Source organism: Cyanistes caeruleus, chromosome 8, assembly GCF_971803275.1.
Source record: "Cyanistes caeruleus chromosome 8, bCyaCae1.hap1.1, whole genome shotgun sequence".
Lineage (NCBI taxonomy): Eukaryota > Metazoa > Chordata > Aves > Passeriformes > Paridae > Cyanistes > Cyanistes caeruleus.
Genome location: NC_141708.1, coordinates 34,582,432 through 34,605,719, shown reverse-complemented (window position 1 = coordinate 34,605,719; position 23,288 = coordinate 34,582,432). Strand labels below are relative to the sequence as shown.

General features: G+C 40.8%; 1 protein-coding gene and 1 long non-coding RNA gene across 16 annotated transcripts in view; one reads left to right on the top strand and one right to left on the bottom strand.

Moving 5' to 3' along the window:
- LOC111931502 (uncharacterized) overlaps window positions 1-20,118 on the top strand; it is a 53,214-nt gene extending 33,096 nt beyond the window's left edge. Inside the window, exons 4-5 of one of the 2 annotated variants that reach the window (XR_002865569.2) lie at window positions 7,085-7,192; window positions 18,454-20,118. This is a non-coding gene — a long non-coding RNA (uncharacterized LOC111931502). Of the gene's footprint in view, window positions 1-7,084; window positions 7,193-9,321; window positions 13,486-18,453 lie in introns of those variants that run through there. The other variant, XR_002865568.2, reaches the window with a different exon arrangement.
- Window positions 1-23,288, bottom strand: part of TET1 (tet methylcytosine dioxygenase 1) — an 88,950-nt gene that overhangs the window by 19,948 nt on the left and 45,714 nt on the right. For all 14 annotated transcript variants that reach the window (XM_086900115.1, XM_086900126.1, XM_086900127.1 and 11 more), the window contains 3 exons: window positions 10,920-13,437; window positions 9,649-9,739; window positions 8,946-9,039 (listed from right to left, as the gene is read on the bottom strand). In XM_086900115.1, coding sequence (XP_086756241.1) covers window positions 8,946-9,039; window positions 9,649-9,739; window positions 10,920-13,437 — 2,703 coding nt within the window. The remainder of the gene's footprint in view (window positions 1-8,945; window positions 9,040-9,648; window positions 9,740-10,919; window positions 13,438-23,288) is intronic.

The window sequence follows — 23,288 nt, the reverse complement described above, 5'->3', positions numbered from 1 at the left end:
ACTGGGAACAATGCAGCGATCAGCTGGCAAACCTTGTGTCCAAAGGTTTTTGGTATTACTCATGATTTCTGTGATGTAGTTAGCAACTGTGATAAAGTAGTACTTCAGTTTGCTTAATTTTCGTCCCTAATGCATTTAAAAGGCATGAGAAAGTAATCATTTGTTAAGTGGGGGAACTGAAAAGCTCGGTTTTTAAAATGAGAAAATAAAAATCTTTCTCCTGCAATTGCTTTTCCACACAAGCTAACCATGACTGACTGTCTGACTCACACTAAAAAAAATAACATAATCAACAAAACAGACTTGTAACAAGTTTGTGAAGCATTATGTAACACTTAAATACAACAAGCAATAGCACCACCCTGAAGTTGCCCCAAGGAAGGTTTAGGTTGGATATTAGAACAATTTATTCAGAGAAGGGACTGTCAAGCCTTGGCACAGGCTGCCCAGGGCAGTGGGGGAGTTCCCATCCCTGGGGGAATTTAAAAGACACACAGAAGTGGTGTTTAGGGATGTGGTGTAGTGCTTGTTGGCAGCGCTGGGTTAATGATGGAACTCAACGATCCTAGAGGGCTTTTCCAGCATAAATGATCCTGTGATGCCATGGTCAGCTTCTTGGAATTATGCAGGGCCAGATCAGCCCTGAGCTCATTTCAGCAAGCGCTCGATGTCACCAGTGCTAAGCATCCACCAAGACTCCCACATTAACAATGAATAATCTGTTTCAGCTGCAACACAGAACCTCTGGGAAGAACAAAACCTAACAAACTTCTGCACAAAGCTCAACTGATCCCTGCTGGCCCCGCTCTGCACTCAGTAACGGGGCATGAAGTGACAGGATAGCCACTCCCTCACCTGGGTGCCAACATGACCATGGCTGGGACAAAAAGGAAACACTGACATGGGGCACAGCCCCCTCCACACATTCCACACAATTCCCCTTGGAGCACTCCCATGCTGGACACACAGTACTATGAGTACCATCCTTGCAGGTGCTAATTTGGGCAGGATGCTCAGTTATTTGGACCATCCCTTTGGTGCTGTAGCTGTGCACCCACCACTACCAGGTTCTGCATTCCTACAGCTATCCAGGTGTCCTTGTTGAAGTGTACATCCAGAGGAAGGCAGCATTCATTTTATCAGCTAGCCCAGATAGTCTCAAACACCAGAACTTGAGCATATGAGCAAGCCTTCAAGGTGAACCACAACCAACTCAGACACAAACACAATCAACAGATCTTAAGGCAACATACCACAGCTACACCTGTTTCTATAGCCACAAAGGTGTAGGCTTACCCAATTTTCTTACCAGAAAGCATGAGCCAAAACTGCAGCGTGCTTATTGAAGAGGTGCCTTATGTAGCTGGACCAGAATTTGGTCCAGCAACTCAGCAACAAGTTAGGGATAAACAAGAGAAGTTTTTTCATGCCTTTATATAAAACAGTAGCGAAGAGACAGGGATTCTAAAAACTGAAGAGTACAAGAACAAGGTCAGGGCAGCAAACTGTCCTGTTCAGCCTTATCCTGATCCTGAGGTTGATTAACAGCAGCTGCCTATGGATGAGCAGCAAAAAAGACACTGGGATGTGGAGCTGGTTCTCAGTGAAGCCAGGCACCTTCCAGCCACCCAGCAGCAGCTCATGGGATGTGTTCTCTCCCAGCTTTTCAAGGATTTGCCTTTTCTGCATTTCTCCACTCATTTTTAAATCTGTGCAGCAATACATCACCCACTACATTACCAGGACAGTTTAATTACAGATTATGTGAAAGAAAAAAATCATTGCCCTTCCTTCCAGCTCACTCCCTGCCAGTGCCCTCTGGTTTTGGTCCAGGATGAGACTGGGTAAGACATGGCTGTTGAGCTCTCCATGCCATTGGAGACTTGAGACAGCCCTGCTTTGTTCTCCCCTTCCCTCCCTGCCAGGCTGGCCAGTTTGCACCTGCCCTTCCCAGTTCTGCTCTGCTTTCTGGAGAGGGAGGACCAGACCCAGCCAGGCTGAGGTGCAACAGATTTCTCACAGAGCCAGAACTATTCCACTATTTTGTTGTTCCTCCCCAATAATTCTCACTGGTTTCTTTTGCTGTTCCCATCACAGCTGAACAAGCTGGTGTCTAATGAACCATTATCTTGAGCACCAACAGCCCAGTGTCCATCACTGTGTAAATGAAACCACAACACTGCTTTTTGTGGGACTTTTGTATTTATCAAGTCAGTTTTAGCTATTACTTTAATGGCCATTTTTTCTGATTGCAAGTCTTTCCTGCTCTTCATGATGTCCCTCCTCTTCATTATCCTAAACTTTTTATCAACAGCAGTTTGGCTCCTGTCTCCCTCATTTTTCAAACAATTTCTAAATGGTTTGCAGTGAACAACATCAGTAGAGTTACACTATCAATAAAACCTGCTTCAGCTGTCCAAATGCTCAAGTTCTACTTCCTTGGCAGGAGCTCTAGAACAAGGAATAAGTCCACTGTGAGTAAAAATGTCCCGAGACATAAGCCAGTCTATCTAAATTAGCACGTACACGAGTTATGAAAGTAGCTACGAGTCAGCCTGCAGAAGCTCAGTGCACCAGATGCTGAATTACCACATGGATGAGAAATTACTTTCCAATTACCAGAAGAGCCGTGTTACCTTTAACATGATAGAGACCAGACACTGCTAGCAAAGAGCACAAAATTGTAACTGTGTTAAATACACTCCTGTAAATTACTGGATAAACTTCCCTACCCACCACCAACAAAACCAACAAAAAGGTCCTTTTTAGGTTTTTTCCACTTCCATGTGGTTCCACTGCAGTATTCCCTCCAGCCCATTCTGAATTTCTTCAGTAAAATAAACTTTGCTTTGCAGAGTATAAGTAATTGATTTCAAAGTGAGAACACATTTAACTGTTCCCTGTAATTTCCTGAAATAGGAAACTAACTTACAGCACTGTGGCTCCACGTTTTCTAACCTGCAGATTTTGCCTCTGTACAGAGTCTGTGTATAGAGATCCCTCAACGCAGGACAAGACTCTGCTAAGTTACAATTCCTTAATAATCCACCAGTGCAAGGTGCTGTCCATAGCTGCTGCTGTTCTGGCAGCTGGTGCTGTGACAGACAGCAGGACAAATGGCCCAGCCTGTCACAGGAGTCTGCCCTCCTTTTTTCTAATTGCCCCTTAAACACACACTAAATCACATTGAACTCTTTTCTTACTGTTACATCCTTTTATTCTCAGCATGTCTATGAGATACCAAAATGGAAGTAAGTTCCACTGTGCTGAATTTTCTCAGTGCTAGCAGACTACATCAAAGGAGTTAGCTCTGAACAGCTGCTGTCAATCCAATCCTGTAAAGCTCTTTAGCCATTTCTGCAGGACTATCACTGCTGTGCAGTATCTGCAGTGATCTGCAAACACTTCTTGTGCAGTTGCTTCTGGCACCGGTGCTGCAGTGGTGCCAGATGAGCAGATAGCAGCACATACAGGGTAAGCAATTCTTCTGCAGTCACACCACCAGCACTGCAGAAGTGAGGACAAAATCCACATCTGAGCTGCCAGTGCCCTTCCCCTCCTCACTCCCTCAAACTTCCCCTTCTGCCAGACTGTAGCTATGGAAAGCTGCACTTGCTTTGGTAGGGATTGTTCAGAGGTCACTTTGCTTTAAATAAAGTAGTGATAATACCAAAATTCTTGGTTGTTAATAATACTTAACCTTGTTTACCTTAACACAGCTTTTCTCCTTCATTTTTACTTTATTACTTTTACTTAACGAACAGCTTTACTTTGGATGATATTACAAACATTTCTGTCCAAAATAAACTCCTCTAATTCTGTATTTAGCCAACAGTGAAAACAGTGCCTGCACAGCTCCACACACCATCATGAGGTACAACACTAAAGAGAGGGATGCTCTAGGAAAACACTATCGAAAAAATGAACGAAACCCCCACCAACCACCCTCTCTATCTGCTAAAAATAATCTCCTTGAAGACTTCTCCTATGGAGAGCATCACTTCATCATAAAGACAGTTCAAGAAATGAAATAAAAGCACAAAGTACAGTAGGCTGCTTAAAGCAGAATGGAACTGCACATCCTACTTCCACCTGTGTCTAGGAGACAGTCAGTCCTCCAGCAGAATTTAAAGTCTTTTTCAAATCTATTTTAAAAACTCCCCACTCATGTTCCAAATGACATGACAGCTTCACAGTCCCCAGGACTGCAGCAGAACTTCTGAACCCTGAGCAGAAAATAACCATCAGAGCCACTTCCCTTTAATGGATTACACATCTCTTCTAATACTAACAGTAACAGAGAGAGAGAGACAAGGCAGGAGTAACTTCTCCATTTCCTCACTTTCTCAATTCCCACTTTCAATGACTTTCTCAACTCAAACCAAACTAGCAAACTGAAAAAAAATCTGCTCTGCATCTACAGAACACATTTACTGTTATTAATGCTTACTCAGCACTTCACAAATTATAGTTTCTGGCATTTAGTTACAAATTCCTATCGGTTCAGTGATCTAGGAAATCTTGATTATAACCATGGGCTAAGCATTGCTCTAAAATCATTATTTTTAGTGGCTAATATCAGGTTTGTGTTTGTACAGGGGTGTAAGGAGGACTTTTATCTGCTTTTATTCCACCCCTATTTTTTTATTATTATTTATACAGCCTACTAATAAACAGCCAAAATAAAGAAAACAAAGATCTGTCAAGTTATAAATAAAAAACTCATAAAAGGCAAACAGAAAACAGTACACAAGTGGAAGAGGCTAAGAAACAACTTCCAAAAGGCATAAAAGCACCATAACACTGTATTTTCAAAGAAATTAGGGCTACCATCAGGATAACAGAATCTAAAAGGACAACAGATCATCCAACTGTTAATAAAAACACAAAAATCAAACCAAACAAACAAACAAACAAAAAAATCAGAAAAAAAAGGCATTCAGAGAAGATAAGACTTAGAAGTTCACAAACAAGAAGTTGGGAAAGATTCCCATGTCAGAAAAGCTTCACAGAGGACACTCAATTTCTTTTCTGAAGTTAAAGCCCTGACAAAAATGGTTAGAGGACAATTGTAAAAAACAAACACAAAATCCAAACCCTCATGTCCTGCCCCCAAAGAGCAGGACTTTGCCAAGTTCAGCTAATACCCAGAAAAGAAAGTTAAGGATGAAACAACTGCAGTATTAAATGTGATGTGCATTGTCTTGATTTTTAATACATTATTACCAGAGGCCCTGAAGGCTCCCAGCAGGACCCAGCTCTGTGGAAAGCCCCTGGAGGAAATGCTGTGATGGCATCAGCCTGGTGTCAGTGTGGGCAAGGCAGGGATCACCCAGCAAAGCTGATACACAGCGAGAGCTCAGACTTCTCAAATCACAGCTCAGCATTTCTGTGGGTCTGTTTTTGGATAGAGATGGATTCTGAGTTAGGCATTACCATGCAGGAATGAGAATTTGGCCTAAGGAAATGCCAAATCACTGCTCTGCATCGGTGAAAAAGCAAAAACAACTGCAAGGAATTACTGGGAATGGAGCAGAGGGCTGAAATCATTATTGCCAGCATTTTAACTTCCAGCATGAGGGAACAGGAAGGAAAGGGAGAAGATGACACTCATGAAAGGCAACTGAACACAAAAACGCTGCCTCCAGCTCAGGGAAGCACAAAGCTGTGAATTACTACAAACCAAGTGAGCCTCCTGGGAGGCAACTCCTTCTCTTCCACCTTTGTGCCATTGATCAGGCACAGAGACACAACACTGGCAAAAGGAACCTCAGCCTGACCTGGAAGGTTTTGTCATTTCTTCTCCCTTGGTTTTTTTCCCAGAGCTGTAGCCTTAAAAATTGCATTGCAACTCCAAACGAAGGCAAGAGACAGCAATGATACCTTAGGTGATCCAAGTCAACATCTACTGAAACCAGGAGAAGAAACCCACAGGAAATGGATTTAATCCAAAACCAGCAAGACCCAAATCTCAACCCCTTCTGGGATCAGCACTGATGTGCCATTGGCTTCAGTGCTGCAGGATGATGCCTACAGTGAGCTACTGATGAACAACTCACAAACTCATCAACCCTTTCACACAAATTGAGCTAATTGTAATTGACCATCACCCAGAGCAGGAGAAAACCAAACCACAACACATCTGTTACCAGCTGAAGCTCTGATCAAACAGTCACCACTGCTGGTTCTAGGGAAGCGCAGTAACATGAAAGCTTTCATTACACCTACAGGCTGCTGAGTGACAGGCTAGTCATTCCAGGACTTCAAAGCTTTCTTTTCTTTAACATACTACAAAACAGTATCATGACTTGGACAGAGCAAAAGAAATCCAAATAGAAAAGAAGGAAGAATACATTTACCCCAGCAAGTGTCCCAGGATGGCAAGTTATTTTCTGACCGCACACCTACACAGATATCCACACATTGGGAATCTGTGGCAAAACTCTATTAATTCTGTTCTGACAAACAAATGTGACAACATGATTTGATGGGGAGAAGAAAAATCCCCAGAGGTCAAGCAATTGTTGTTGCTGCCTCATGCAGTGCAAACAATCACAAGCTCATCTCCCCAGTTCACGTGGGTGTCAGTCTGATAACTACACATAGAACAGGCACAAGGTTTCCAGCCCTGGCAGTAATTACTGAAAATGTTTAGCTAGTAGGAGCATTCCTGCTCATATCCAGAGGGACAAAGTATCACCCTAAAATATTATATATTAAAAAAAAATACAGAAGATATGCTTACTATTATTAAAAGAGTGAAAGAGAAATAATTCTGAAAGTTTATGGCAACCTGAAATCTAAGAAAGGAATCTGTCCCAGAAGATGTTTAACACACCAGGTCCATCTTGGGAGTCACTTAAGAGACAATAACTTCAGAGACAATCAGTATTATGGAATACAGTCACTAACAGAAGAATGTATGGACACAGGTACTTCAGTAAGCCTCCTTTAATCTTAAAATATTTCTAATAAACCAAAAAGATAAAATAACCTAGTGGAAATGGGGAAAATTAATTGGGAAAAAATAGTTCAATGTGATCAACAGCTAAGTTCCATTCTCCTATCCTGTTTGCTTCAGCAGAGCTCCATCCCAGTGCTCTCAGCAGCGAGTCCCTGCGGAGCCCTAAGGGCAAGAGCATGTCCATCTGCAAAGCAGAAATGAGTCTGTTCCAGAGGACACTGGAAATGAGTAAGTGAAAGTCCCTGTGCAGCTACAGAGCTCATGGCTGCAAGTATCAAAGAGAACAGCAAACCTTTTCCAGATGCTTTCACACAAATCTCGCCATCCAGTTTTTTTGGTTGTAGCCAAAACCCAAATATGCTCCATGAATGGATTAAAAGTAGCACTGCCCATGAAAAATTAATGCAACACTTTAAGAACATCAACCCGAAATGTGGATCTTATACATGATGAAACAGTTCTACAGATGTCAGATATTCCCTTCCCTCTCTTGTACTGAACAGTCACACAGCAACAGCACAGTTGGAAAACCATTCCTCCTCTTTAGGTGTGAACTCACACAGGAGAAAGTCACTGCTCCCTAGAACTTTGGTTAAATGAACACTGGAGCTACATCTCACAAACATTTTACATACAGGAATGTGAAAACCTCACTGGAGAGCAGGTGCCCATACTTTAACCAGCCCTCTGCAGAGGCCCCCAGGGCTTTCTGACTGCCCAGTGCCCACTCCTGCAGGACACCCCCAGCCACGCTCAGGGACCAGAGATGCTGCCAGTTCTGCCTTACACAAAACACATTCTGCTGATACTGGCAACACAAAAATCAAGGTTAAGAGTTAGTTTTAAATGCCTTCTTCCTTCTCAACTGTTTCTATGGTGAAATTTTTAGTTCCTGTCCTCTGTTAAAACTCAGTGTTTTACTTAGCTGAAACACTGAGAAAAATGTTTCCATTCTTTTTGGTTTGTTTATGAAATTACTTTAATTTTTTTTTTTTCTTGCATACTGGGTTTGTTATTAAATATTATCTGAAGCACAATCACGTAAGTGATTCCCTTCTGAAAAACAGTTTATGTATCGAGTATAAAAAACACATTTTGACTGTTCCAAGCACAAGCAGTAAATGTTTAACATGCAAATTCACTCACATACAATAAGCAATAACCTTATTTTTGGCATGTAGTTACAAACACTACCCTATCAACTGTACAGTTACCTTCACAGTTTTTTCAATCAAGTCTGAAATTCCTAAATACAGCAATACAGTTTTTTTTAACAGCCAAGTTCTTTTATTATTTTCCAAAACTCAGTTTAAAAGATTTCCAGTCTACTTTTTACCTCCCTCAGTGGTTTCAGCAAAGATTAAGGACAATCAATTCTTTCCAAGCTCTCTCCTGGAGCTTGTGTCTGTTACCTCATTTCCTGGCTCCTATGAAGCAATGTGAGACAAGACTTTGGTGAAAACTATCATCATAACATTCACATTTTCAAATACTGAGTTCAGTTCCTCAAAAATAGTCATGAACCCCTTGGCATATGAGACTGAAATTCTTCCATCACTCTTTTCTTTAAGTGGTCATGCAACTGAGAAGGGTTTTTAAAAATGTTCCTGGATAGTTTTCCGACTCCCCCAACCAACCATCTCTTCTCTCTTTTACAATTCTCAGTGACCTATTTCAAAAAACACTCCAACTTTCAGACACTGTCAGGGTATTTCTACCCTTGTTCATCTCTGCCAGCTCTGTTAAGCCTCTGCCTTTCACACTCATTCAAACCACAGTACATAACATACAGCACCGCACCTTAAATTTAAACAAAAAAAGGTAACAAAAAATTGTTTTCCTTAGCTTCATCATTCAGACAGACTTTTCAATCAATTAAAAATCAGATCTTCATTAAAGATCAGATGAGATTTTAGGCCAAGGACTGCACATCATTTGAAGCCACACAAAACAACTTTATTGATTTAATATAAAAACTTACCCACTTGGCAATTGGACACCCCTGAGAGCTTTTTCCTTCCTTTCCTGTATAAACCACTACCTCTATTCTTACAGCGCTTCCTTTTGCTCCATACCTGCATTAAAAAAAGTTCATGAGTAAAACAAACTACTGTAGACCATTTGAAAAGAGGAAACATTTTCAGTAAAAGACTAATGAATTTATTTTTACTGGAGTATTTTATAAACAAAGTATTTATAAAGCAAAAAAACCCCAAAAAACAACTTTTTAATTTATAACCCTACTTGCAAGACTAGTTTTTGACATCTCTCTTCTGATAAACTTCTGCCACTTAGGAAATGGTATCTGCATACAGATCATAGTGCAATCTAAACTAGTATGACCTTTTTCTTTCCAGTTTGCCACCGCTTCTTCACAGGTAGGACACCAGAAAACCTTATTCTGCCAGCTGCTGATCTCTGTCCTTCCTACTGACTTCAAGGGTACTTCAGAACACACTGCACTTGAACTCCAGCCCTGGGCTCAGAAAAGACACACGAGTTTGGACCTGAAGTGCTCATGCTCACCTCATGCACATCTGAACAAGAAAACACTTTACAAATGAGTACTGACAAAAGTCCAACGAAACAAAGCTAAAGACAGCACTTCATTTCTCAGAGCTCTACTTCTTCCCTGTTTAGACAGTCAAAAATACAATGAGCATTAAAAGCTGAATTCTCCTCACCTGTTCTCCATAATTTCTCTCACAGCAGCAACACTTGGTCCTGTCCCGAGGTGTGTGTAATAGGGGCCTTCATCTTTCTCTATAATTTGCTCTGTAAGCAGGTAAAGAAAACTGTGTTGGCACATCCAAAATTTATTTACCCCATTAAAAATAAACTTAGAAACGGTTTACGGAAATGCCTTCCAAATTAAATTAGAACACAGAGTTTGACCCTGAAATATCATGAAGGGTATGACAGGCTTTTTTCTTCAGTCGCTTTGGAATTATTTTATGCTTATTTCCTCCAGTGATTTTGCTAGCATTTTTTTAATGTTATTAAGTAAAACCCTAAATATAGCAATATTTTGCATTCTTTAAAACTTTCATTAGAGGAGCTGGCATTTCCTAAGTAAAACTCCCAATATCCTTTTTGGTAGGAACATTATTAATTCATTTTAGACAAAGGGAAATTGAGGGCAATAAAATAAATTAACAGCTAGTCATATCCTACAGAAGAGAAAACATAACCCAGGCTTCTTAACAAGCACTCAGTTGATTCAGAACACAAAGCCAAGGTGAAACAATCTGCCTGCAGATGATTTGCTGTGAAGGTTCTGACCTGTCCTCCCATCTGGGTGCTTTGGCAGTGACAACACCGCACATCTCACAGCCTCAGCCAAGCTGTGCCTGCACAACCCTCCATACAGAGCTTGCTCTGTCACCTCCTGCTGCAACAGAGTCACTCTGCAAGTGCCCCCACCTCGACTCCACCTGAGCTCTCCTCCTGTGGCCAGAGGTGTCAGGAGCAGCGGCCATCAGGACTAACAGTGACGGGAGCAAGGCCAGTAACCTCTCCTGCTTGTCTAGCAGATTTAGGCAACAAGGAAAATACACTGGGACACTGCTGCCCAGCCCACTCAAGCACAAACCAGTTCTAGAGCATCACAGTCATGATCTGATCCAGTGCTGGGAAGTGCACATAAAGCACAAGCCAGCAATGGCAGAACAATGAACAGAAAAACTCCCTCTCCTCCAGGGTTAAATTTAAGTGGAGGATTTAAACCTGCCAGCTGCAGTACATAAAAATAAAATACTCAATTCTGCTGTGCTCTACAGGCCCAAAGAACACCAAGCAAATGTTACAAAGGAGGGGAAAGACAATTTCCTCCTGTCTTCTAATGGTGAAACACCAATTCTTGTGCAACATCACATACACTTCCTCACATTAAAGGAAGCAACATGAGCACACCTCCATTTGACACGTACAGGCAACAGTTAGCAAAAACACTTACCAACACAGTCACAAGTTGGCAATTCAGATTGTCCTTTTTTGGTAGGTGTGTCTATTAAATTTTTTGTAGGGGTATCAAGAAACTTCATGGGTGATTCAAGGAAACTGCTGAGCGTGTTTTTTGCTGGGGAACACCCTGAGTCGCCTGTGCTCTGGGCGTGGTCAGTACCCAAACTGGTTGATGTCAGAACGGTCACCTCACCCACACACTCCATATTCCTGAGAGCTTCAGCAGCACCTGGCACCTGGGCCCCACCACAGGGAACAGGCAGCACCTGGGACTTCGGATCTACCTGTTGTTTGACCTGCTGAACATAGGCTTTGTTTTCACTACACATTTCGTTAGCTCTCAGGTCAGACTGGTTAAAAGTTGGTGGCAAAGGATGCGCCTGACTGACATTTGCTGTTTGCTGTACCTGAGAATTACATTTTTCTGTAAACATCTGTAGGTTTTCAGTTGGTCTTTTCAACAAGGATGCTGTTTTCAGCTGTGAAGCAGCCAGAGGATTACGGGAGGACAGGTCGCTGTGTTGGCTACCTGCAACAACTTCATTTTTCAATGCATCAGTGCCTAGTGGGTCACTGGAGCCCGCAGTTTTCATTTGCTCATTCACCACCTCACAGCCAAACAACCTGTCTTTTTTTTTCTCCTCAGGTAAACACCTGTGGAATTTTATCTGTGCTTGTGGGAGAAATAATCTCGTTTTTTCTTGTGATGCTAAAGTATTTTGACTGAGTGCTCTCTGTACTTTGGTTCTTGGAGATTTCTTTTCAGACGGAGCCACCCTGGAATCCTGTGGCACAGTTTGACCAAGCTTGTGCAGTTTTGATGATATCCAAATGTCCTGCAATTCACTATGCTGGCATGACAACAGCTCTAGCTGGTTTTGATTATTTTGTTGATAGCGTGTTTCTTGAGGCTTCTTTTTGTGTCTTGGTTTCCATGGCACAGCATTTCCTTTCTTATTTGTTGCTTGTTTTTGCTTTAACAGTAAGGAACTATAATTATGCCTGAAAAATACGGTTTCTTTTTTCTGCAACACATCTTGGTTATATTTTGGCTGCCTCTCATGTGATATTAGATTAAGCAGTGATGCCTTTATATCGTTCTTCTGCTCTGGATTCGTCTGGTTTGATTCAATCAGTGCTGCCAGTTGAGTTAGTTGTGCAGCTACATCCTCTTCATCCTGGCTGTGAATTCCTCCCTCTTTAATCAAAGAACTACCTTCCAATTTTGAATCATTACACACTGGCTTTTGCTCTAACTGGCCAGGAGCTTCCAAGCTGTTCCTTATTTGCTGGACATCACATGAAGCATTGCAATACCCTGCGAGGGTGACTGGCTCATGAGCACAACTTTTGTTGGAATCATATCCTGAAAATGCTGCATTAGATGTTAAGTCAGATAAAGTTTTGGTATCTCTTGAGGATAACTGTAATTTATACATCTCACCAGCCGGATTGGCAGGTTTATCACACAATTCAGACACTGAACTTTGGCCATTGTATAACACTGCCTTATTAGGGAGCTGCTTCTGCGAGTGAGTGCAGTGAGCCAAAAGCTGTTGTTCATTCTCTAAATAAGTGTCTTTGATTTCCTGCAATGCAGAGGATGTAAAGGAGGATGAGATATCCCTCTTAAAACTATGGAGCAAGTTGGAAGTTGTTTCTCCTGTACATTCAGTACTTTCAGTTTTAGCTGGTGAAGTTGTTTCTAAAGGAGCTTCGGACAGCTGTGTTAAAGCTTCAATAGCTACAACCTGCTCCAGAGTTAAATTTCTGGTTTTAATCAGGGACAAAAAAGTGGGCTGGAGTGCGGAATTCTCAGGCAGCGTCTCCACATTTGGTACTTTAAAGCCATCCTTCCCTGCCTGCAGCTCCTCTTCAGGCAGCGGAGGACAACACAAGCTCTCCTGCACATCCAAGCTGGAACCTATCTGCAAAACTGACTGATCAGAATACTCAGAGATGCTGCAGGTGCAGTTTTCCTCTTTCATTAAAACATTCCCTTGGTTTTCTGGATGAACACAGCCAGTGCCACTCGTCAGAGTGCTTACTACATTATTCAGATTGCTACCCTTCGGCCACTGCATGTGGGAGTTGCTTGTCAAATCTGTCCTTTCCTCTGCAGATACATTTTTCAGTGAAGCAACTGCTTCTGGTGGTGAATAATGCAGGGTTTTAATGCCATTTTTGATGGTGTGCACCAAGGATTTTTTTGGCTCAGTGAACTGACTGGGAGAGGCTGCTCTTTCACTGTGGTCAGCGTGTTTCAAGTGTTCCGTGCCCGTCACAGCTCCATGGATGTCGCCGTTGACGTGGACACCGAAGGATGGCTTCTCGTTATGTGCCCACTTCTCTGCTTCTAAGCCAGTCATTCTCTCTTTCTCCTTAGACTGCACATTTTCAATGGGTACTGCTTGGCTTGTCTTCACCCTGTATTTTTCACCATGACCACATATACTGCATTCCATGAGTTCTGGTCTGCGGCCATTTACTGCTTTGTTTTCTAAATTTGCCTATAAAACAATAATAAAAAACCCTTGTTGTAACAGCTGTTCAAAGCACATTAAGAATAAGAAGCTTCGTATTTACAGCAATTAATCCCTACTTTGACAGACATGAGGAATATCCTAATTAGGCACAGACACTGGAAAATAAACAAAACAGGAAGTTATAAAATAACCTGAAGGCTAAAGACCCTATCCATATTTATAGCTATTTTTCCCCACTGTTGAGGTACAGGGGAAGAAATTGGGCAAACGTGGTGGTGGGAGACTAGTGAAATGAACAGTCAGATAAAGGATGCTAGCATTTAGAACTAGATGTAAGGATTCAATTTTGAATTAATTTGCATGATCAGATTAAAAAAAGGTAAAAAACTTATGTTAAAAAGCAAGACTGAAATGCAAAGGATTATATCACAAAGTTCAGCAGTAATTTGGCATAATTACATTCATTTGGCTAGACCAATAAAGTGGCTTAACCAATACACCACTTGGTTGGACACTAGCTAATCCTGAAAACCAGACAATCTTGCTTCAAGTCCTTAAATAATTACAAACCCTAAGCAGAAATGAATAGCAAGCCAATTTACATCAGTTCACTTGGAAGTTACTCTTTAAACAGATGTTTAGCTTCTGTATGTAGATGGAAATTTCCAGGTTTCTCAGCAGTCTCTCATGTAAGCTATTCAAAACTGGATTTTAGTAAATGCTACATTTTAGTATTTTGTTAAACATGTTCTTCTTCTTCACTGATATTACACAGGTCATGTGGTTGAAGCAATGTCAAAATCTAGACAGGGTCAGAATATTGTGTCCTGGAAAGAATATATATATATATGGGCCTTAAGACAGTATTATGGATATGAAGAAAGGAGTTATGCAAAGCAGAACTAAAACTAATTAAGGCAGAAACTTATGCAGAAACAGTAATTAAGGCAGGAATCCATTTTTTCTTATGCTATTCAACTTTTATTTATATTAAACTTCCTTTGAAAAAATAATTTTGAATCACAGTAGACAGTGCTGTTCTTTTATCTGATTGCAATATTTAAGAACTCTTCAATCCCCTGCAACCTGTACTTAAAAGAAAACCAGGACTGCTTTTCAAATTAGGTATCAGCAACATGAGGGGCTAATTAACCCTGTGTAGGCACAGGACCTCACAGCAGTGCCCAGAAAATGCCACCCAGTAGAATTCAGAGATGGTTCTGTGCTCCTACCAACAAAGGGCATGGACTTCTGACAGAACTCAGGAAAACAAATGCAAAATAGATTGATGATTAATTAGAACCATCAAGATGGAACTGCCATAAACTCCCAGGCAAAACAAGGCAGTTCCAGCTGGAGCTCAGTGGCTACCTTGCAACTGCTGAAACACAAACCCAGGAATCCACAGCACATCCTAAATGTTCTGAGAGGCATCATAACTTCTCATGGAAATGTTATGTAAAAACATGTCCAGCACCTGTGCAGCTAAGTCAAGCCTATAGATATTATATACAAAGAGATTCCTTATTTCATGTCTTTTCACTACACACTGATCCTGACTATTGGTCAGTGAGCTCCTCTGGGTCCTGGTGATTCTTAGTGAATGATTCCCAGACCAGAGGGTCACTGAGGATCCACCAAAGCTGAACAGGTTCCACCATTCTGTTGGTAGAAGAAAATATTTTCAGGGTTTACCATAAAAGAGTAGAACCCCACAATTCTACACCTGCACAAAAGCTGAATTTCAATTACCTTAACTTCAGAAAGAAGTAGAATTGTTATTCTTAGGCAAAAGTACATCTCTACCAATCCAAAAGATTCCCAACCATGTAAAAATTTTATTAAAAATTATTTAATCCGACAATTAGGAGGCTGAAGACATAAAATCAAATAGATGACAATTAATTCCCCATTGCACATTTTCAACACAACACCACATTTTGCATTCCATTCATCATTATAGGGACTGTTCACTACATTAAAATAATTAATAACTTAAGTCTGGTAATGTGGGAGCAGTAAGAGGCATAGGGAAAGAAGAGGCTTCATCCACAATTAGCAGAGATGAGAAGACCTGACACAGAAGCAGCACCCAATAGAGAAGTGTCATCACCGTCCTCCCAACTAGTCTGTTCCTCAATAAAACACTTTATCTCATCAAAAAGCACAGCTATGATCAAAAATACTCAGGATATTCCCTCATCTGCTAGCACTGCACAGGAATTGCTGTGTCCCTACAGACCTCCAATGATTCCAGCAGCAAAGGTGGAATTGCTTAAAAAAAAATATTCTTCATAATTCATATTTTCCACTAACATTACTAGAAGCTGCCCACGTGCAATGAGGAAGAAAAAAAACCTCAGATGAATCATATCACTGGCATGAGTTAGTTCATATTCTTTTTTTCCACATGAAGTCAAAATATTGTCATGAAATTAAATGTTATTGTTTTAATCAAACTCTGCCTTTCAAGCACTCTGCTGCTTTATCCCCCATTAGAATAAATAATATAAATATTATATATTAATATAAACTGCAGTGGATCCTAAAAGATACCTTTGCTTTTCCCTCTCAAACAGAAAGGGCCACTGGATATTCTGTTAGCACATGAAGTTAATATTTCCCACCACAAAGAGAAAGGCAGACACACTACCAGGGACAGAGCTCATTTGATTCTTCCCCTCAACCTAGAAACAATCTATCTTCAAGTCCTCAATCTGCCTGTAAAAAACCCAGTGCCAACTACAGGCAAGGATATCACAACCCCAAGCAACAGCGTTCACATTCTCAGCTTCTGAGGCTTTTACACAAATGCAGTGCAAAGCTGAAGAATAAATAAAGCAGATCAATAGCAGTAATTTCCTCTCTCTCGTTAAGGAGAGCTCTCCTCTGCCAGGAGACACGAGCCACTAACAAATCATGCTCAAGCCTTGGCTCTGCAGCAGTTTGTGCTGTTGGGACAGGAAGCACAGAGCCTGCTGTGGCCATTGCTGTATTACTGGAACTTCAAACACTATCTTGTATATACACACACACAAGAATTCACGGTGAGCTAATGCTTCCAGCACACACAAACAGCCAGTTACAGCAAATCACTTGACATTCTGAAGAGTCAGACTTACTATTAACTTCTCCTTTAGCACGTGATGCCCCTGAGGTAATGCAGAATTAATCAATTCCCAGGCAAAATGTAATGCTTAAGCTGCCCCAAATATATTTCCACATCTGAGTAGCAAGCAGGCCATGAATTTGTGTCCCTCATTCCAAACCTCTACAGGTGGTAGCAACACACACTACACTAAAGGACACCTCCAGGATCTCATAAATAAGAAATAACAGATGATGCCCTGTCCAGCCACTGATAAAATGGCTCTACAAGCAAGTCTTGAATAACATAAGAACTAATGCCAAATCCCCTAAGCAGCTCTCCCTGTAAGATTCTGCCCAGGTCCCGTACAAATACAGTGCCCAACACATCAAACAATACTTGCACCCCCTGTTTGTGCCAAACTGGGATGACTCAAAACACAGCTCTTCCAGGGTCTCAACATTCATCAGCACAAGAGGATGAGTGGGTGAGAAGTGCCTGCAAGCTGCAGTGCCACGGGTAAGCCTGGATCCTGCTGCAGTGTCTGCAGCCACACAGCCAGCCCCACATGTCTCTCCAAGCTGGGACACAGCTGGCAGCCCCTCAGAGATCAAAAACAACGAGAGAAGCGTTGTGTTTCAGAAAAACTGTTTGGAAAAGACCCAAATGTACTTCAGCTAACATTCAAACAGGGTGTTTGGCTCATGGTCTGTCAGGTATCATTGTCTTACCAAAAGACAAGAAAGCACCGAGCAGCTGACGAGCAGGAATTTACTCTTCCATCATTTATCCCTGCTGTCCACTGTCTGCTCCCCAGGACATGCAGAAATTCAGCAGAATCCAGGACTTGCACTGGACAGGACCCAGCATACAGGGATAAGGAGATAAGACATGGGTAGGATGGGCATCAGGGAGACAGAGCAGAGGTGTGGAGAAACAGTTGCTTATGCTGCAATGTAGGACACCATGCACTGGTTAGAACAGAGGCAGATAGAAGGTAGGATGCTGTGGAAGCTATAGGTCACCTCCTGAATACAGCTAAATTTTCTTCTTGGATTATTATTTTCATTAAATACAGATACAGTAATACAAGTAAGAATAAACTTCTATTTCAGACCACATGACATGCCTGACTACTGCAATAATGCAGACAGCAGCAACATGCTGTAGGTTGCTGCCCAAGGCTGCAGCCTGAGCAGGGTGTCCCAGCAGGCTCCCAAAAGACAGAACAGCAGAGTAGGGCCAAGCTGCAAGCTGGGGCACATTCCCCATCAATCTCAGCACAGGCATAAAGCAGGTACCAGCACACTGCATAACTGTGGACATGAAGGAGTTTCTCAGGGTACCACAGTCCTACAGTGGCTCAGCTAAGGCACATTATCTACAGGTCTTAGTGCACAGGAACAGATTGGGGACCTCTGTCACTGTAACACAGCCTGAATGTACAAGGTGTTTTGTTCCTCAAGAGAGCAGCATTCGCAGATGGCATTGAGGGACCTGGCAAAATTATGTTGACAAGTTTTACCACAGAAGCTGATTTATACAGAAACTCAGAGAACAAGAAGTCCTGCAAATCTGGAGAAACGCTATCCTGGAAGTAACCCCCTCACTTCCAACTTCCCTGCGTATCAAATCACCCAGTCACCAACCTGAGCATCACAGCAGGCAGCACTTCACAGTGGATCTTACTACAGCTGAAAAGTCTGCTCTGGTTGCTGGTTGCTTTTTTCCCCCCATACTTGTAACCGCAACAGCAAAGAACATTCTCCAAGCTACAGCTTAGCTCTCAGTTTCATCTCCATTTAATGTACATTTATATCCTCTCTGCCATTTCTTCCAACTCCAGTCAGCCTTCCCACCAAAAAGCTCCTTACTGTCTCTTTCCAGGAGGGATTAGTACATTATGGCCTCAAAGTCTTTAAACTTTTTTCTCGTCCTTTTCTCTCCTACAGCACTGCCAGAGCAGAGACTTCCCACCCACCTTGTGCAACGGCTTCAGTGAGACCACTTATAAAGATCAACAGATCAGTAACAGACCCTAAAGGATACACTTAATAACAAAATTTAAAACTACAGGACACTAATTCTGACTGTAAAGGTGTCAAATGGTGGCTCCTATAGAAATGTATTTATTGGATTACTACTTGGAAATACACTCTCTCAGCCATGAACTCAAATTACTGTTTCCATCAACTCCTTTCTCTATCTTGGAAAAGCTACAAACAGGAGTAAGAAAGAACAGAGAGTGAAGGACACCATATTCTCCTACACAGACATCAAAGAAGTGAATTTGTTAAGAAAGAAAAAGCCCCAAACATTGCAGTACTTTTTCTGCCACAGAAGCAAATATAAACAAGCATCTTGCCTGGTCATTTTTGTTTTCCCTGGGTTTTGGGTTTGGTTTGGTTTGTTTTTTACTGGTGTTTTGAATTACTCAATCACTTGCCTTCAACATTGAAACCAAGCACTCAAAGAGACCCTGGCAGCTCTAGAAAAATATAACACTCAATTAAACCAGAAAAGAAAAATGATACAATCAGCAGCAATATATATTCCCTAACAGAACTTTCCCCTAATGTGCTTTAGCTCAAAAGCAGAGATGAAAGAAATTCAGTCTCTGAATTTACCCACCCTAGCTAAGGTCTCTTGTGGTCTACTTGTTTATGAAACCATCAGTACAGTGTTAAGGAATTGCTGCCTGGCCCTTCCCTGGAAATGGAGAATCATCAACGTCTTCATAAAAGGGGCTTCAGGGAGCAAATCACAGCCATGTGGAACCTTCTTAGCAACAATCTGAAAGAGCAGTAAATTAATACTTATAAAAAATAGCAAATAAGTCAAAGAACAGACATGATGCCTCGTAAATTAAGCTGGCAAGCCAGCCATTTCATTACAGCTAAAGAGAAATTCTGCATTTAGCAAGAGGCATGGGACTGTACTTACAAAAGGCAGGTTTCTACCTTGGAAAGCAAGACATTAACATGGTCAATTATCAACTGCACAGTAACTATAGAAACTCCTGGTACAACTTTATGGCTGAAAGGGTTAGTGAAATTCTTGGGTGCATAAATAACAATATAAATAGGAAAAGTCTGGTTACTTTCAATCCTGCACTTGGCACTTTTGCACCTGCTAGCAGAATAAAGCATCCTGTTCTGGCATCCCCAATTCAAGCAAGACATTGATATGCTGGAGAGGGCTCCGAGGACCACAAGAACTACAAAGGATCGAAACATCTTGAAGTGAAAGCCTCAAGTTCACTCTCTACTCACTCTCTCCAATTTAGCAAAGAGAAAGAAAATTGAAAAGCCACAAACTCCTGCTCAGCCTATGTGGAAAAGAATGCTGATAACAGAGGGCTCCTTGTTCTAGTAGACAAAAGTATAACAAGATTCAATGACTTTAAGTTAAAGCTGGAGAAGTCTGGCCTTGAACTATGGTGCACATTTTTGCAACAAGAGAGAGAGAGCGAAGAATTTTTTGTAAGCATCTTGTTAGGTGTTTGGATGCACTTTTCATCCATGGGAATTTTCAAATTCAAGTTCTTTCAGCTGTTTTTTAAAAAAATTATGTTTAAGCCAAATAAAAGTATACAGTCTTACAACTTCCCAGCACAAGAACAAGTGTTCATTATGATCTTTCCTGGGTTTACCACACATGATCCAAACTGAGACAAGTTCATTTCTCTTCAGGTTCAGTGCAGTAAAGATCCAAACTGCTAACAACATAACTCTCCACAGTTCCTGTAATCTAAGCAGGAAGATATTCAGCTCCTTAATTTAGGACCACGGTTCCATGCCCTGCTGCCTGTTGTACAACCAATTATATTATTTATAAGTTACTACATGTTGGTAGCAGCTCTCAGAGCAGAACTGCTAAGGACACATAACACCATTCTAGCCTGCTTTTAAAGCTGATGAGGGGCCACAAGACAAAAGGGAGTAACTAACACTCTTTAGAAATAGAAAACTTAGTGAGAGGTATGTCAGAGGAGCACCTAATTTAGATTAAAAAGAAAAAAAAAAGAAATAGTCATGCTGATCTCTAAAGGCACCAGGCTACAAGTCAGCATTAGTCAGGATTTTTGATCTATTTTTGCTTACTCTCACGAGGGAAAAAAGCCTAAAAATTTGCAAATTATGTTTCCTTTTCTGTCTGAGAGCTTGCACACCTATGGTTCAAGTAAAAGCCAAGGCAAAATTTGCACTGTAACTTCCACTTGCTCTTTACAGGAGTAGCAGCTTTCACTCCCATCCCAGAATAACAGCAATGCTGTTATGGAGCAGCACTGCAGAATTCAGACAGTGAGCATGTCACAAAAGTGAGTGCTTTGCATTATAAACACAGAGCAGTTCTTCCTCTTATTCACACATCCAGCAAACCCCTTATTTTAGGAAAATTAAATGTAGAGCCCCATTTTACTATAGGGCACTGATTAAATTATAATGCAATACAGACAGCATCAACAAAACACTGAGAAAGGAATTCAGTCAAGACACAAACCACTCAATGGTAAGCCAGCTTCAAAAAAAAACCTGGAATAATATCCTAATAGAAATATTAGAATATTCTCATATTCTAGAAGATCTAATATTAAAGTTGTTAAGACAACAAGGACAGCCTTGTTTTATATAGTTTATATACTAACTTTACATAAATAGATGAAAAGGGATTATTGATAGTTGCTTATACGTAAATGCTGTTCTCCTTTTTCTTTACATCATTTAAGTTTCATGCACTTAACATTTAAAAAGATAACATAAGCTCTTCTTACCTTCCCAATGAAATCCTATAATTAGGAATTTATTTTAGTCTGAATCTTGATCCCTACAAAAGCAAGGCTCCTACTAATATCAGTGGGAAACTTTGTTGTCATAGTATTGGCTAAATTATCATTCCCATCATCAGTAACACTAAACAAAAATCTTGGTATAACATGGCAGAAAGAAAAAAAAACAATCACAAATGTGAAAAATCTACTGCCATTCAGGTAAGTTTAGGTAACCAGATGTATTTTTCTCCCACATCAATTGCTAAAAGCAATAAACAAACTTGCTTAGCAATATGCCAGATCCTAAACAGGTAGCACCCATTTTCAAAGCATTTTTTAGATATTACATTCATTAAATATATGGCCAGCAGCACACAGAGAACAGATTACTGGAACTGGTAGAGCCATCTCACTTATTTCAGTGTCTGCATTACATACAACAAGTAAAAGTACTGAATAAAGCTCGTAATGCAGTAGTGAATGCAAACAATATCAAACTTTATCAATGTTTATTATGTAATATTTCATTAAGAACATCTAAACAACATATCAATATACCTACACAACCAACCTTCATCTCCACATGTACCCTTTCCTCCCTTTCCACAAGCTATGCTGCTTTTAATGGATATTTTATGACATTTTTGATCACAAACACATTTCCTAGCTTTTTTGAAGCTCCACTTATAAATACAATAAAGTGGAAGGCCCTACACTAAAACACACCATGAGAGCCAAGATCTACAAATAAATAGTGATTGAAAGCATGCATACCCCTTCAAAACCATGAGGTTCAGCCTGGCCTTACTCAACACTTCCCAGCCTCTGCAATCCCTGAGGAGTGGCACTACCCTCACAACTGCTCTGCTACACCAACAGGGGAGTTAAAACAGAAAACCCTGCTCCTCCCTAGGTTCTCCCCTCAACTTCTGGGGAGTTGTGGGGCAAAGAGCAGCAGAGGGACACGACAGGAGGGATGGGAGAGGAAACAGCACAGAATACAGGAGCCCTCCAGGAACATGGGGGGCAAGCACAGCATCTCTGCACACCACAGGAAAAGAGTTTGCAAGGGACATGCTTCAACTCTACCAGAAAAATTAAGGATTAGAAAAAAAACAGAGTAAGATTAATAATTTACAGATCACTTACAAGGCTTTCTGTTAGAGCTCTACTCAAAAACATCTACATACATGAGTAGTCCTGGCAGAACTGTACAAACAACATGCAAGTGCTTCATATGTTCACGAGTGCATTCATGTAGAAGTGCTGGGAAAGCTGCACAGGCAAATGCCCTGTGCTAAATCACAACCATAATCCTGCCTGCTCACATCAAGAGTTCGCATGAATCTATCAAAAGAAAAAAAGTTTAAAGATTTAATCCCGTTTAGACAGATGCACATTCAGCGTGAAAAAGGTAAAAATGAGAGTGTTTCTTTCAAAAAATTGTTTAAAAAAATCCAGGTAACAGCTAAGTTAATTATCTTACTTTTAAAAATGCAAGTTAACTGGTTTGTGTAGGATGCTCTGATTCCACAAGGTCTACCTATCAAAAAAGGGGAGCAAAAGACAGCAAGTAAAAAACAGGCAGAAACTTTCAGTCGCTACTCAAAGCAATTTTAATTGGTATATACTGAAGGAATATGCTCCAAGGTGATAATGTCTATTTAAAAAAACCCATAACAAATATGATAAGTCCTTTCTGGACAACATCCTTTCTAACTTGTATTGTACCGTTCTTCCTTCTTTCCCCATGAAATTCCACAGCAGTGCAATTCCATACACTGACTTGCTCATATCTCAGTTTAAAGGGGAAAAAAAGTAATAAAATTTAATTTCATCCAGCTAAATATTTTGGCAGATATTCTGCACTAGAAATATACACTGTAATTTAGAATAAATGTTCCAAATCAGTTCAATCCTTGCTCACTCCAAGCATTATCTTGAACTTTAGCACTTGCTTTCCTAAACCTTGTTAACACATGTATGACCTTGATCAAAAAAGTGTTTTTTTAGTTC